We start from the raw sequence: 16,875 nt of genomic DNA, 5'->3' as shown, positions 1-16,875 counted from the left end.
AAAAAAAAAAAAAAAAAAAAAAAAAAAAAAAAAAAAAAGCATAGGCGTGGTGCCTCACACCTGTAATCCCAGCACTTTAGGAAGCCAAGGCAGGCAGATCACTTGAGCTCAGGAATTCAAGACCAGCCTGGGCAACATGGCAAAACCTCATCTCTACAAAAAATACAAAAAATTAGTCGGGTGGTGGCATGCACTGGTAGTCCCATCTACACAGGACACTGAAGCTGGAGAATTCCTCAAGCCTGGGAGGCAGAGATTGCAATGAGCTGAGATCATGCCCCCACACTCCAACCTGGGTAACAGAGTGAAACCTTGTCTAAAAAACAAAAAGGACATTTGTGAACTCCATCCCAAGAAATTTAGATTCAGTATGGCTAGATGAGGCATAGGAATCTGTGTTTTAATAAGCACCTAAGATAATTCCAATGTAATTCTTATGCACAGTCAATTTTGAAAACCAGTGAGCATAGGACTATATTATATTTGACACCTTGTTTAGTGGGCACAGTTCCAAGAGATAGGTTTTATCTTCTGTTTTACAGATTATGATATTGAGGTTTTGTGACATTAAGTAATAATAAGTCAGTGGCAGAGCTAGAATTTGACCTCCTAGATATCTTAAATTCTGAGAATAAGGTGCTTGGGTAGGAACCAGTAACATTTTAGTCCTTAGGATATTATCACTAACACCTGTCACTCCTTCCATATATAACAGAGATTGACACTTGGTATATGAATTATCTTTTTTGGGGGGTTTTGATTACTGTGAACCAAGCAGCAAAGGACTAAATTTCTAGCCTTGATCTGAAATATTAATTCAGACTTTCAGAGAATGATTCAGAGATAAATGAAAGAATATAGGCTATTTATTTATGTATCGAAGTAGCGTCTCACTCTGTCACCCATGCTGGAGTGCAGTGGCATGATCATGGCTCACTGCAGCCTTGACCTTCCTCCTGGGTTCAAGTGATCCCCCTGCCTCAGCCTTCAGAGTGGCTGGGGCTGTAGGCATATAACACCATGTCTGGCTGAATTTTAAAATTTATTATTAATACTGCTTTTTGGTAGAGATGGAGTCCCACTATGTTGCCCAGGCTGGTCTCGAATTTCTGGGCTCAAGTGATTCTCCTGCCTTGGCCTCCCAAAGTGTTGGGATTATAAGAGTGAGACACTTTTATTTTATTTTTTTAAAGCTACAGGATCTAGCTGTATTGCCCAGGCTGGAGTGCAGTGATGCACGATCACAGCTCAATGCAATCTCAAACTCTTTTTTTTTTTTGAGACGGCGTTTCACTGTTGTTACCCAGGCTGGAGTGCAATGGCACCATCTCGGCTCACCGCAGCCTCTGCCTCCTGGGTTCAGGCAATTCTCCTGCCTCAGCCTCCTGAGTAGCTGGGATTACAGGCACGCGCCACCATGCCCAGCTAATGGTTTTTGTATTTTTAGTAGAGACGGGGTTTCACCATGTTGACCAGGATGGTCTCGATCTCTTGACCTCGTGATCCACCCGCCTCAGCCTCCCAAAATGCTGGGATTACAGGCTTGAGCCACTGTGCCCGGCCAATCTCAAACTCTTGAGCTCAAGCAGTGTTCTGCCTCAGCCTCCCAAATGGGTAGGACGATAGGTGGGTGCCATCATACCTGACTAATTTAAAAAAATTTTTTAAATAAATAAATAAATTCATTTAATTAAATTAGTTGATTGATTTATGAGACAATGTCTCACTCTGTTGCCCAGGCTGGAGTGCAGTAGTATGATCATAGCTTACTGTAACCTCAAACTCCTGGGCTCAAGCAGGCCTCCTGCCTAAGCCTCCTGAGTAGCTAGAACTACAGGCCCACGCAACCACACCCAGCTAATTTTGTAGAGACAGGATCACACTACATTACACAGGCTAATTTAAAAAAATTTTTTGTAGAGACAGGGACTTGCTGTGTTGCCCAGGCTAGTCTCAAATTCCTGACCTCAAGTGATCCTCCCGCCTTGACCTCCCAAAGTTCTGTAATTATAGGCGTAAGCCATTGCACCTAACCTAGGCAATTCCTTTTGTGTGTGTGTGTGTGTGACGAAGTTTCACTTTGTCACTCAGGCTGGAGTGCAATGGTGTGGTCTGTCTTGGCTCACTGCAAACTCTGCCTCCCAGGTTCAAGTGATTCTCCTGCCTCAGCCTCCTAAGTAGCTGGGACTACAGGTGTGTACCACCACACCCAGCTAATTTTTGTATTTTTAGTAGAGACAGGGTTTCACTATGTAGGCCAGGCTGGTCTTGAACTCCTAACCTTGTGATCTGCACACCTTGGCCTCCCAAAGTGCTGGGATTGTAGGAATGAGCCACCCTGCCCAGCATCCCCCACCCCTTTTCTTTTTGAGACTGAGTCTTAACTCTGTTGCACAGGCTGGAGTGCAGTGGCATTATCTCAGCTCACTGCAACCTCTACCTTCCCTGTTCAAACAATTCTCCTGCCTCAGCCTCCCAAGTAGCCGGGATAATAGGCGCCCACCACCACACCCAGCTAATTTTTGTATTTTTAGTATAGATGGGGTTTTTTTTTTTGAGACGGAGCTTTGCTCTTGTTACCCAGGCTGGAGTGCAATGGCGTGATCTCGGCTCACCACAACCTCCGCCTCCTGGGTTCAGGCAATTCTCCTGCCTCAGCCTCCTGAGTAGCTGGGATTACAGGCACGCGCCACCATGTCCAGCTAATTTTTTGTATTTTTAATAGAGACGGGGTTTCACCATGTTGACCAGGATGGTCTCGATCTCTTGACCTCATGATCCACCTGCCTCGGCCTCCCAAAGTGCTAGGATTACAGGCGTGAGCCACTGCACCCGGCTTAGATGGGGGTTTCACCATGTTGGCCAGGCTCGTCTTGAACTCCTGACCTCAAGTGATCCACCTGCCTTGGCATCCCAAAGTGCTGGGATTACAGCCGTGAGCCACCATGCCTGGCCAAGGCAATTCTTATAGAGAATTTTTTTGCAAAGGCAAGCAAAGAAGAAAGATTGCCATTGTTTGAGGACACGAGATTAAAAGACAGATGTTTTGACTTTTTAATTTTTTCAAATTGAGATGGCTTCTCCCTTTGTTGCCAGGCTGAAGTGCAATGTTGTGATCTCGGTTGCAACCTCTGACTCCCTGGTTCAAGCGATTCTCCTGCCTCAGCCTCCCAAATAGCTGGGATTACAGGCATGCACCACCATGCCCAGCTTATTTTTGTATAGTAAAGGCAGGGTTTCACCATATTGACCAGGATGGTCTCAATCTCTTGACCTCGTGATCCGCCCGCCTTGGCCTCCCAAAGTGCTGGGATTACAGGCATGAGCCACCATGCTCGGCCTGATTTTTTTTTAATAGGAAAAATACAGCTTGTTTGTATCCTGATATGAATGATCCAAGACAGAATAAAAAATTGATGTAGGAGTAGGAGGGGTAAACAGCTTCAGTAGAAAAGAATGATCTCACATATACGTGGAAGGATTAGTTTTACAAAGGACCCCCAAAAGATCACTTATGATAGCAGGCAGGAAGGTGACATGTATATGTATGTATGCTGGTAAGTGGGATACATGTAGTAGTAAGAATCTGAAGTTGTTTTCTGGTTGCTTTAGTTTTCTTTCTTTTTTTTTTTTCACCCTTGGAGGCAGGGTCTCACTCTGTCCCTCAGGCTGAAGTGCAGTAGTATGACCATGGCTCACTACAGCCCCTGCCTCCCAGGGCTCAGGTGATTCTCCCACCTCAGCGTCTCGAGTAGATGGGACTATAGGAGTGCACTACTATACCCAGCTAATTTTATTTATTAATTTTTTGAGATGGAGTTTCACTTCTTGTCTCTCAGGCTCTAGTGCAATGGCACTATCTTGACTCACTGGAACCTCTGCCTCCTGGGTTCAAGCCATTCTCCTGCTTCAGTCTCCCAAGTATCTGGGATTACAGGCACGTGCCACCACACCCAGCTGATTTCTGTATTTTTAGTAGAGATAGAGTTTCACCATGTTTGCCAGGCTGGTCTCAAACTCCTGACCTTGGGTGATCCACCTGCCTTGGCCTCCCAAAGTGCTGGGATTATAGGCGTGAGCCACTGCGCCTGGCCCCCAGCTAATTTTTCTATTGTTTTATAGAGATGGGGTTTCATCATGTTGCCCAGGCTGGCAGTTTTCTTAGTATAGTTGAAAGCAAGATCTTCAATTGATAGAAGAATGGGAAGGATTCATTGGAGGTTTGAGAAGATTGGAAAAGTGAAAAATAGTTTCTTCTAGGCCAGGGGAGGTGAATGGATTTTATTGCACTCTAACCTCAGCAGTGTTCTCAAGGAACTGAAGATTGAGATTTCAGAGTGAAGTGTGCTCTATTCAAGTCAGTGAGAATTTATTCACTTCTGTGCATGTAACAGGCACCACAGTAGGTCTTGGAAATACAAAGATGAGTGACCCATGTTGAAAAGATTCATTAGCTTTCAGAAAACCTCTAGATATGAATAATGGGATACCTGCCTTGATGAGGTAGACTGGAACTATTTGTGAATAACTGCTATGTCCTAGGCTCTTTGCGCATGAGGATGAAAAAGAAACTTTATGACATCTTTGAAATTAGTATAGATCAACAAAATAATCCTGCTCTGTGAAGAGGGCTTGTATTTATAAAGTGAATTAAGAGGACTAATTTTTTTTCCCAGCTTGTGGTTACTGGGATGAGAAACCACCCTATGAATTTGCCAGTGCAGCTGGCTGCAAGCGCCTGTGTATTTAACTTAACCAAGCAGGATCTTGCTGCCGGAATGCCTGTCCGACTCCTGGCTGATGTGACCCATTTACTGCTCAAAGCCATGGAACATTTTCCCAATCACCAGCAGGTAAGCTTATGTGAATTCCTTTTCAAATAGTCCTTCTAGTGTCTTCTACTCCTCTTCTGCACTTCAGTTTAATAGTCCAAGGCTGGAAATTTAAATGCCATTGGACTAAGTGTAGTAAAACAGAGAAGTGGACACCTAAAGAGTACATTCCCTGCCTAAAACCACTTCAATCCATATATTGGGGGACATAGTACAAGCCATACAAAACTCATCTTCCTCCTAGATCTTGAGTTTGTGATCATTTCAGCAGATATGCACAGAGGATCTATTATGGGCTAGGCAGTATCAAATGCTGGGGTACAGAGATGAGTAAGACATGTCTTTTCCCTTTCTAGCTATATGGTAGACAATGTCAACTGTCTTATACTCAGGATGAATACTAAAAATGTTGCTTAAATTTTTTTTAGGTCATTTGAAATTGACCATTGAGTTGGCAAGTTAGTAAAAAAATACTCAGAGGCCCAAAACCAAGTAAAAATGGCAAACCACATTGTTGAGTGGATCATTAAAGCCAGCTTCCCTCATTGAGTGCAGTTGCCAAACTAGCTGAAATTTAGGCTTTGATTTTCATGGCCTCTGGAAGCCCATCAGACAGAAGACTCCTATGACTCCCTCCCAAAAAGGATACTTTCCTGCTAAAAAGGGAGCTATAAATAAATCTGCCTATGTTAGAGAAACAACAAAAGAATAAACCCAAAGAAGGAAGGAATAACAAAGATGAAAGTAAAAATTAAAATTAAAAATATACCATTATTTTAGAGAGGATCAGTAATTCCAAGAATTGGTTCTTTGAACATATTTAATAGTATTGAAAACTCATTGGCAAAATTGATCAGGGAAAAATGAGAAAGGTTGCATATAAAATAAATAAGATTAGGAAACGGGGTGGGAGAAATGGGAAGTCACTGTAATAGGTATAGGGTTTCCTTCTGAGGTGATGAATATGTTTGGGATGATGAAATTGTGATGGTTGCACAACATATATACACAACAGTATACTAAAATCCTTCAAATTGTGCACTTTAAATAGGTGAATTGTATGGCACATGAACTGTATCTCAATAAAGCTGTTATATATTTTTAAAAACAATGTTCACAATAGGCTAGGCGTGATGGCTCATGCCTAACCTGAGCAATACAGTGAGACCCTGTCTCTACAAATAATAAAAAAACATTTAAAAGCAACTCAATTTAAAAAATAAAAACCCTGGGAACTCACCAATTAGTTGGAAATGCAAATACTGTAAGCTATTATCTAATTATCTTCAGCCATTTTGATTAAGTGCTACAGAAACTTGAGCATGATTAATTCTGCCAGCTGGATTTTTGTGTGGACAAAGGTACCAGGCAGGATTTCAAACGGGAAGTGACATTGAATCAGATCTTGAAAAATGAATGAGATTTCACATGGAGAACAGCAGAAAATCAGTGGACCTATATGTGAATGTGCAGGCATTCCTGGAAGGGCAAGTTGCATGTGACTGGAGTGTAGGAAGGGCAGTGTAGGATGAAGCCAGTGATATCCAGATTAGGGCCAGATTTGATGAATGCCAGCATAGGAAATTCTTGATTCCACATTGAATTTCTAAAAAAAAAAAAAAAAAAAAAAAAAATTAAAACTCTTGAATAATTGCATAGTTCAGGCTGTAGCCCCCAAAATCAAAACTCTAGCTGGGCAGAAATTGAAGACTACAGTGAAAGTCTTCCTCTTTTCAGTTTTTGCCTGTGGTGCTTTTCAGATGCAGTAAGGCTTAGATTCAACGAAATTTATCTTCTGTTATTCATTTAGTCATTAGTTAAATTAAGCTTAGCAGCTCTTTATTGAATTCAGACTATGTGCACCTGTGCTAAGTTCTTTTTTTTGTTTGTTTGTTTGTTTTTGAGATGGAGTGTCACTCTGTCGCCAGGCTGGAGTGCAGTGGCGTGATCTCAGCTCACTGCAACCTCTGTCTCCTGGGTTCAAGCGATTCTCCTGCCTCAGCCTACTGAGCAGCTGGGATTACAGGCATACGCTACCATGCCCAGCTAATTTTTGTATTTTTAGTAGAGACGGGGTTTCACCATGTTGACCAGGATAGTCTCGATCTCTTGACCTCGTGATCCACCCACCTCGGCCTCCCAAAGTGCTGGGCTTACAGGCGTGAGCCACCACGCCGGGTCCACTTGTGCTAAGTTCTAAGCATTCAGATACAGGAACACATAATGTAGCACAGTGTGGTAAGTACTAAGAGAAACAAGTGCTATTGGGAGCCCAGGAGGAGCACTTAGGACAATTTGAAAATTAGGGGCTGTGCACTGTGGCTTCCGTTTAATCCCAACACTTTTCGAGGCTGAAGCAGGAGGATCACTTGAGCCCAGGAGTTTGAGGCTGCAGTGAGCTATGATTGTGCCGCTGCATTCCAGCCTGGTGACAGAGCAAGACCCCATCTCAAAAACAACAAAACACCCCCCCAAAAAATTAAGACATCTTCCTCAATGAGGTCATACCTCTGCCCTGAGTTGAATTGTGAAGGAAAATTAGGAGTTTTCCAGGTAAAGGAACAGGAGGAATGGTCTTTCTAAGCAGGGGCAGTTAGAATAGCATTATTGCCTTTCTTACTTCTATGGATCCTGTACAAATTATTGGGTTTATTTGGGAGGAGAAAAATGGTGATGGAAGAAAGTTGTGCCACTAATCAATCTGCCAGGTTATGATTTAAATTTTAGGGGAGTTAAATAGATCCTCAGGCAGAATCTGTCCTAGCACCTTGACCACCTGCAATGAATATAAAACTTCCTAAGAAACCCTCTTAATTAATTACCATTGCACCTAACCCATTCTGTATAATTCCCCTGGGATTTAGTACCACGTTGCCTTTTTTTTTTTTTTTTTTTTTGAGACGGAGTTTCACGCATGTTACCCAGGCTGGAGTGCAATGGCGCGATCTTGGCTCACCGCAACCTCCGCCTCCCGGGTTCAGGCAATTCTCCTGCCTCAGCCTCCTGAGTAGCTGGGATTACAGGCACGCACCACCATGCCCAGCTAATTTTTTGTATTTTTAGTAGAGACGGGGTTTCACCATGTTGACCAGGATGGTCTCGATCTCTTGACCTCGTGATCCACCCGCCTCGGCCTCCCAAAGTGCTGGGATTACAGGCTTGAGCCACCGCGCCCGGCCACCACGTTGCCTTTTTTCTGCCATTTCTTCTATTATGTAATTTTTCTACATCTTCCAGGAAGCAAATAGGGTGTTCATTTTATGTGTTTTTCTATTTCTTGACTAGCTGTATATATCCCATTAATCTGAGTTTTGCCTTCTATGATTGAATTCCCTTATATTAAGTCTTATTTAGATAAGAAATCTTCCAATTGTACACCAAAACCTTAAAAAATATTAAAGCCATTTGTCCAAATAAAAAAAAATTATTAGACACTATGAGTTTTTTTAAGCCCACACTTACTTTCTTATTTTGCTTCACGGGAATAACTTGAATCACCTTTCTGTTATGATGGTGCACCTTGACTCTGTCAGTGAATTATTCATTTTTATTTACTATTGTTTAATTGTACTAGTCTCAACTTTATTGAAAAGATACAGCCAAGTCTATCAGTCACTCTTTAGAGGCCATTGTGTAGAACACTAACCCCGCGTACTCTATGTTAGAGTCAGACTGTCTTCCAAGCAGGTTCGCTTTTATGCTATGCCAACAAGTAAAACTTTGAGCCATTGCTTTTTGTCATTCTCTCCATCTCAAAAAATACAGAAGGCAAGGTTACTTCATAGGCCACCAGAAAGAAGGAGATTGGTTGTAATTATCCTGTTTATTACCCTATTTCTCATCTAATGGAAAAGACAAAAAAAGGTACAAGTAACCTTGCATGGGTCTACTGGAAGTCAGCTTTTCAGTAGTAGGGTGCAGATAAAGGTTGTAAGAAGTAACTGGCGTTTTATTGGTTTTCTTTTTTTTTCATATAGAAGCTATACCTTGGTTAAAAGATAACAAAGTGATATTTTATTTAGGATTTTTTTTCTCTCCCTTTGATTCTTTAGTTACAGAAGAATTGCCTCCTTTCACTTTGCAGTGACCGGATCCTCCAAGATGTTCCATTTAACAGGCAAGTAATAGCTCTAGAACTTAAAGTGGGGCAAAACAGAATGTTAGAAATCTATCTTGGGTAATTTCTTACCATTTAGGATATCCCTTTTATAAGATTAATTGAGTAGATAGAATTGTGGGTTATTTTCTAGAATACTAAATATACTTTCTTTAATTTGGTGCTTTGGCATTCATGATAGCAAATTGACCTGTGTTTTCATAGTCCTTTGCTTAGGAATTTATGTTGGTTATGGTTCAAGATGTCCACATAATATTGTAGGCTATGAACATTATTATCCCCATTCAAAAGATTAAAAAATCTGAGGCATATGTAGAGATTCATTGTTTTGACTATGGCTTTGTGACTAATAACTGCAAGATTAGAAAGATGCAGGTTTGGCCGGGCGCAGTGGCTCACGCCCATAATCCCAGCACTTTGGGAGGCCTAGGCAGGTGGATCACGAGGTCAGGAGTTCGAGAGCAGCCTGGCCAACATTGTGAAACCCCGTCTCTACTAAAGATACAAAAAATGAGCTGGGCATGGTGGCACATGCCTGTAATCCCAGCTACTTGAGAGGCTGAGGCAGGAGAATCACTTAAACCCAGGAGGCAAAGGTTGCAATGAGCCAAGATCGTGGCATTGCACTCCAGCCTGGGCAACAGGGCAAGACCCTATCTCAAAAAAAAAAAACAAAAAGAGGTCCAGTGTTCTTTTTTCTGTAATGTGTCTCTTATTGTTATCACTATTTGGTATTGAATTATGCTAGAAACTTTTGAAGGAGAGATTAAAGGAGGCCATAGAGCTAGAGTCCATTAAATATAAAGGGGACCTTTGTTTTTTAAGATGTACTTTTGGAGCTTAAAATAGTTTTTTTTTTTTGGCTGGGTGAGGTGGCTCACACCTGTAATCCCAGCACTTTGGGAGGCCAAGGTGGGTGAATCACAAGGTCAGGAGTTTGAGACCAGCCTGGCCAACATGGTGAAACCCTGTCTCTACTAAAAATACGAAAAATTAGCTGGGCATAGTGGCAGGCGCCTATAATCCCAGCTACTTGGGAGACTGAGGCAGGAGAATTGCTTGAGCAATTCTGAGCCCAAGAGAGGTTGCAGTTAGCCAAGATCATGCCACTGCACTCCATCCCTGGCATCAAAGCGAGATTCTGTCTCAACAACAACAACAAAAAAAGTTGGTTTTTTTTTTTTTCATTTTATTATTTTAAAATATAACTTTTATTTTTCTTTTTTTGAGACAGGGTCTCTGTCACCCAGGCTGGAGTGGAGTGCCACAATCTTAGCTCACTGCAAACCTCCTCCTCTTGGGTTCTCCTACCTCAGCCACCTAAGTAGCTAGGACTACAGGTGTATGCCACCACGCTGGGCTAATTTTTATATTTTTTGGTACAGACAAGGTTTCACCGTGTTGACCAGGCTGGTCTCAAACTCCTGACCTCAAGTTTTCCACCCTCCTCGGCCTCCCAATATGCTGGGACTGCAGGCGTGAGACACCATGCCCAGTAGTAAAATACCATTTTTTAATGATAACATTTTGAAAAGGAACTTTATACTTCATTATTTAATGAAAAGTATGTTTCTCAAGCAGCAATTTTTTTTTTTTTTTGAGATGGAGTTTCACTCTTGTTGCCCAGGCTGGAGTGGAATGGCATGATCTTGGCTCACTGCAACCTCCACCTCCCAGGTTCAAGCAATTCTCCTGCCTTAGCCTCCCAAATAGCTGGAATTACAGGCATGCGCCATCACGCCCAGCTAATTTTTTGTATTTTTAGTAGAGGCGGGGTTTCATTATGTTGACCAGGCTGGTCTTGAACTCCTGACCTCAGGTGATCCACCTTGGGCTCCCAAAGTGCTGGAATTACAGGCATGAGCCACTGCTCCTGGCCTGTAAGCAGCAATTTTACTGTAATTGACTTTTATTTGAGTGACAGAGAACACTTACCTGGCATGGCTAAGGAAAGCGGTGTTCCATTTTTTATTTGAAATAAGCAATTTGGATAAAAATATAACTACATATGTCTCATGTAGATTGCTAATTTTATTTTGGAAATATTGAGCCTCTGTACTGATCGTTGTAACAAAGTCTAAAGTAGGAAAGACAGTCACTCTCCTAAAGATTATATTCTACCCTTTAACGTTTTCGTTAAGGGCTAGATTATAAATGCTCTAGGCTTATGGGCCATAGAGTCTCTGTTGCAACTATTTAATTCTGCCGTTGTACCTCAAAAGCAGCCATAGCTAATATAGAAGCAAATGGGTGTGACTGTGTTCCAACAGAATTTTACAAAGCAGGCAGCCAGATCCACAAGCTATCAAGTTTGCCTGCCTCTCATCTAGCCAATGTTCTCTGCAAGAATTGACCTTCTTTGTGGTCAGAGGTTATGATTGGTTCATCTCTTTGTCTCTTGTGCTTGAGTGGATATTTAATGGATTTATGGATGGATGGATGAATAAATGAGTATTACATGAGACAGAATTTTTCTTTTTTTTTGAGACCAAGTTTTGCTCTTTCACTGAGGCTGGAGTGCAGTGGCACAATCTTGGCTCACTGCAACCTCCGCCTTCTGCTTTCAAGATATTCTCCTGCCTCAGCCTCCTGAGTAGCTGGGATTATAGGTGCCCATCATCATGCCCAGCCAATTTCTGTATTTTTAGTAGAGACGGGGTTTCACCATGTTGACTAGGCCGCTCTCGAACGCCTGACCTCAGGTGATCCACCCGTCTCCGCCTCCCAAAGTGCTGGAATCACTCCCAAAGTGGTGTGAGCCACTGTGCCTGGTCGAAACAAAAGTTTTCATAGAAGAGGTGTTAATGAAATGCATTGGGCCCCCACACAAGGAAGGAAAGATTCTATCTTACTGATGATCGTTAAGGATTTCATGTTAGTTAATGGCACTTGAGATACAAATGGTAAAAACTAACATATATGAAGCACTTACTATTGCAAGGCAGGCATTGTGCTAAAGTGTTTTATGTGTGTTTATTCAGTCCTCAGAACAATCCTGTGAAATTGTTACTCTTATGATCTTCATTTTACAGATGAGGAAATAGAGACACAGAAAGGATTAGTAACTTGCCCAAGGTAATAAGATAGTAAGTAGCAGAGTCTAGATTTAAATTCATTCTGACTCCAGATCCTCCATTTTTTCATCCGTGCTATGTTGCTTTGAAGATGAGAGCTGGTTGAATTGTTTTATGTTGTTGGAACTGCATGAATAAAGACACAGAGAAAGTCAATTATGTTAGTAAAAATTAACCTTTATAAAGAACTTATTTTGTGTACTAAGTCTTAAGCTTCTATGTAATATCATTTAATCCTCATGACAACCCTATGGAATAGTTTTTATTTTATTTTTTTATTTTTATTTTTTTGAGACAAGAGTTTCGCTCTTGTTGCCCAGGCTAGAGTGCAATAGCACGATCTCGGCTCACTGCAGCCTCTGCCTCCTGGGTTCAAGCAGTTCTCCTGCCTCAGCCTCCTGCGTAGCTGCGACTACAGGTGTGCACCACTACACAAGGCAAATTTTGTATTTTTAGTAGGGCAGGGTTTCACCATGTTGACCAGGCTAGTCTCGAACTTCTAACCTCAGGTGATCTGCCCGCCTCAGCCTCCCAGAGTGCCATGATTGCAGGTGTGAGCCAACATGCCTGGCCTGGAATAGGTTTTTGTTACTGTTTTACAGATAGGAATATTGAAGTTCAGAGAGATTCAGGAATTTGCTCAGAGTTCCAAAGTTAGGCTGGGCACAGTAGCTCACGCCTGTAATCCCAACACTTTGGGAGACTGAGGTGGGTGGGTCACCTGAGGTCAGGAGTTTCAGAGCAGCCTGGCCAACATAGTGAAATGCTGTCTCTACTAAAAATACAAAAAATTAGCCCGGTATGGTGGCAGGCTCCCAGCTACTAGGAAGGCTGAGGCAGGAGAATCACTTGAACCCAAGAGGCAGAGATTGCAGGGAGCCAGGACAGTGCCACTGCACTCCAGCCTTGGCAACAAGAGCGAAACTCCGTATCAAAAAGAAAAAAAGGTTAATAAGTGGTGGAGCTGATATTTGAATCCAGGCTGACTCCAAAGTGTATAATGTTCTTAACAACTTGATTACATTGCCTCACATGATAAAATTAATTCATTTTATTGTTAACATTAAGTAGAACTAGAATTCAAACCCAGAATTGACTTGAGAATCTGTACACTTTACTACTAGGCTGTGTTACCTCATACTTGTGGGCATGTGTGAAGACTAATGAACAATCCACTTTGCAGCAAGCATAGGGTAGGCAAGAAAAAAGCTTGATATAGCCCCACGCTAAAGTCCTAGAATGCTGTGAGTATGGGAGTGACATCATACCTAAGTCCTTGGACAGGTTTATTTATTTCTAATGTGCAGGCACACATTGATGAGAAACCAGTGGAAACACAGAAGCCAATTAGGAATTTATTGTAGAAGAATACAAGTAATGGGCCTAATCAGAAATGGCCTTGGGAACAGAAAGAAGGTAATAGTAAATTTAAGTGAAGTTGCAGAGTAGTAATCTACCTAAAAATAATCATTTAGTCAACATATGTTAAACACTATTTATGTTTCGATTACTGTATTGAGTGTGTGGCATACAGGGCCAATAGGATATGTAGTCCCCACCCTCAAGGAGCCACAGGCCACATAGGGATTCAAGTGAGTCTACAGATGACTGTGGATCTCTGACAGCTATACCTAAAGTACTCAGGAGCTAAGAAGGCAGTGATCAACTCATCAAAGAAACCTTCTCAAAGGCAGTGATATTTGATCTGAGTCTTAAGGATGAGACCATGGGTAAGATATATATATATTCCTTAACCTCATCTTGATTTTTCTTCTGTATCCCACATTGAGTTCTTTGGAAAATCCAGCTTTGTCTTCAAAATGTATCTAGAATTCAACCATTTCTGGATTTCTTCACTTCCATTTCTACCGCTTGGAATAGACTAAAAGTGATTTCTTTCCTGAATTACTGCAGTAGCCTCAGAACTGCTCTCCTGGTTCAGTCCTTGCCCTCCTGCTTCTGTCTGTGCCCTCCTGGAGTTTATTCTAAACACAGCTGATAGAGTAGTCCTGCTCATGTCATATAGCTCAGAAGCCTTCCATTGCTTTCCCTCTCGTTCATAGTAAAAGCTTATTCTTTACTGATATGTTTTGGCTCTGTGTCCCCACCTAAATCTCATATTGAATTGTAATCACCAGTGCTGGAGGTGGGGCCTGGTGGGAAGTGATTGGATCATAGAGGTATTTTCTAATGGTTTAGCACCATCCCCCAAGTGCTGTCTTGTGATAGAGTTCTCACAATATCTGGTCATTCGAAAGTGTGTAGCACATCCAGCTTTGCTCTTCCTTCCAATGTAGGATGTGCCAGCCACCTCTTCACCTTCCACCATGATTGCAAGTTTCCTGAGGCCTTCCTAGCTGTGCTTCCTTACAGCCTGTGGAACCATAAGCCAATTAAACCTCTTTTCTTTATAAATTGCCCAGTCTCAGGTAGTTGTTTATTGCAGTGGAAGAATGGACAATACACTAGACTGTATGTGATCTGGTGCCTCTCTTACCTCTCACTTTCTCTCAGAACTCTTCCCTTGTTCTCTCTGCTCTGACCTCACTGGCCTCCATGCTATTTGTTGAAACTTCTTAGGCACATACCCATTTCAGGGCTATTATATTTCCCCTCCTCTCTGCCTGGAATTCTTATCCCCTAAATATCCATATGGCTATCTCTCTTACTTCCTCAAAAGTTTCAACGAGGCCTTCCATAGCCACCCTACATAAAATTTCAGATCCTCTTTTCCTGCTTCATTTTTTTTTTCTCTATAGCGTATGTCAGTACCTAATCATACTATCTATTTTACTTATTTATCTGATTTATTACCTGTCGTCCTCACTAGAATGTAAGCTCTAGGAAAGTAGCAGAATTTTTCTGTTTTGTTCACTACTCTATCTCCAGCACTAAGAACAATATCTGGCACAAAGCAAGAGTTTAATATATGTTTGTGAATGAATGAATGAATGTTTCTGTTGTGCTAGGTGCTACGAGTAACCCAGAAAATATTTAAATCACAACTTGATATAGAAAAACCTACAATTTAGAAATACAGAATAGAAATATGTTATAATTCTAGAAAATGAAATGCCAGATAGTTGGAATCTTATTTTCCAAACCCTTCTTTCTTTACAAAATGTTGTCAGAATTAATAATATGGCATCATCTCTAAAACACTAAGTGTAATTGTTACTCTCTACCAGTAAAGAGGAATTTTCCCTTGCCTTTTCACATATTTAAGTTGTAGCATCAGTTCCTAGCTGGAACTCTGAAACTGTGCCTGGGCCTCCACGATTAATTCATGAAACCCTTTTTGCGTTTTCAGGTTTGAAGCAGCCAAGCTTGTCATGCAATGGCTCTGCAACCATGAGGATCAAAACATGCAAAGGATGGCAGTTGCTATCATTTCCATCCTGGCTGCCAAGGTACCTGAACTGTTGCTGAATAATTTTCTGTAGGCAGCTGTTTATCATTACATTTAATGTTTCCCCCTGAAATCTGTATGCCAGAAAGATTAGTAAATCTCTCTGCCAGCCTGCTTATTCAAGCTACATTGAATATTGCAGAATTTGGCTGGGCACATTGACTCATGTCTGTAATCCCAGCACTTTGGGAGGCTGAGGCAGGCAGATTGCTTGAAGCCATGAGTTTGAGACCAGCCTGGGCAACATAGGTAGACCCTGTCTCCACAAAACATAGAAAAATTAACTGGGTTTAGTGGCAAGCACCTGTAGACCCAACTACTCAGGCAGCTGAGGTGGGAGAATTCTTATGCCCGGGAGATGGAGGCTGCAGTGAACTGTGATTGATCACATCATTGCACTCTAGCCTGGGTGACAGAGCGAGACCCTGTCTCACAAAATAAATAGATAGATAGATAGATAGATAGATAGATAGATAGATAGATAGATAGATAGATAGATAGAGATAGATAGAGATAAAGCAGAATTCCAAGTTGATCAGGGATTGATTTTAGTCCGACCTTTGGAGTCAGATACAGTGAATGGTATTAAACTCACATTAGTGAGTTCTTGGACATTGAATTTGTTTTTTACTTGCTTGTAGCTTTCTACAGAACAAACTGCACAGCTTGGTACTGAACTCTTCATTGTCAGGGTAAGTCTATCATCTCCATGCAGGCCACTAGATATTCATGTTTATTGTTTTCAGGCGGTATTATACATTTTCACACACACACGCACACACACACATTTTTGAGCCGGAGTCTTGCTCTGTCGCCCAGACTGGAGTGCAATGGCATGATCTTACTGCATCCTCCGCCTCTAAGGTTCAAGCGATTCTCCTGCCCCAACTTCCTGAGTAGCTGGGATTACTGGCACATGCCACCATGCCCAGGTAATTTTTGCATTTTTAATAGAGACGGGGTTTCACCATGTTGGTCAGGCTGCTCTCGAACTCCTTACCTTATAATTCACCCACCTTGGCCTCCCAAAGTGCTGGGATTACAGGCCTGAGCAACCATGCCCAGTCGACATTTTATATTTTAATAAAAACTTTTCGTGGCCAGGCATGTGGTGACTTGCACCTGTAATCCCAGCACTTTGGGAGGCCAAGGCAGGAGGGGATCACTTGAAGCCAGGAGTTCAGGAACAGTCTGGGCAATATAACGGGACTCCTCTTCCAAAAAAAAAAATTGGCCGGGCGCGGTGGCTCAAGCCTGTAATCCCAGCACTTTGGGAGGCCGAGGCGGGTGGATCACGAGGTCAAGAGATCGAGACCATCCTGGTCAACATGGTGAAACCCCGTCTCTACTAAAAATACAAAAAATCAGCTGGGTATGGTGGCACGTGCCTGTAATCCCAGCTACTCAGGAGGCTGAGGCAGGAGAATTGCCTGAACCCAGTAG

At 42.1% G+C, this 16,875-nt stretch overlaps 1 protein-coding gene across 1 annotated transcript in view; it reads left to right on the top strand.

The window, feature by feature from the left end:
• The window catches only part of ZYG11B (zyg-11 family member B, cell cycle regulator), a gene marked incomplete at its 3' end in the record, with an annotated part of 89,120 nt that overhangs the window by 57,691 nt on the left and 14,554 nt on the right, over positions 1 to 16,875 (top strand). Inside the window, exons 5-8 of the mRNA XM_032296358.1 lie at positions 4,677 to 4,853; positions 8,885 to 8,949; positions 15,334 to 15,433; positions 16,074 to 16,124. Of these exons, the coding sequence (XP_032152249.1) occupies positions 4,677 to 4,853; positions 8,885 to 8,949; positions 15,334 to 15,433; positions 16,074 to 16,124 (393 nt within the window). The remainder of the gene's footprint in view (positions 1 to 4,676; positions 4,854 to 8,884; positions 8,950 to 15,333; positions 15,434 to 16,073; positions 16,125 to 16,875) is intronic.

The sequence above is a fragment of the Sapajus apella genome, unplaced genomic scaffold, assembly GCF_009761245.1.
Source record: "Sapajus apella isolate SASKATOON/1434 unplaced genomic scaffold, GSC_monkey_1.0 scaffold36, whole genome shotgun sequence".
In the NCBI taxonomy this organism is placed as follows: domain Eukaryota; kingdom Metazoa; phylum Chordata; class Mammalia; order Primates; family Cebidae; genus Sapajus; species Sapajus apella.
This window is presented reverse-complemented; position numbering and strand designations above follow the sequence as displayed.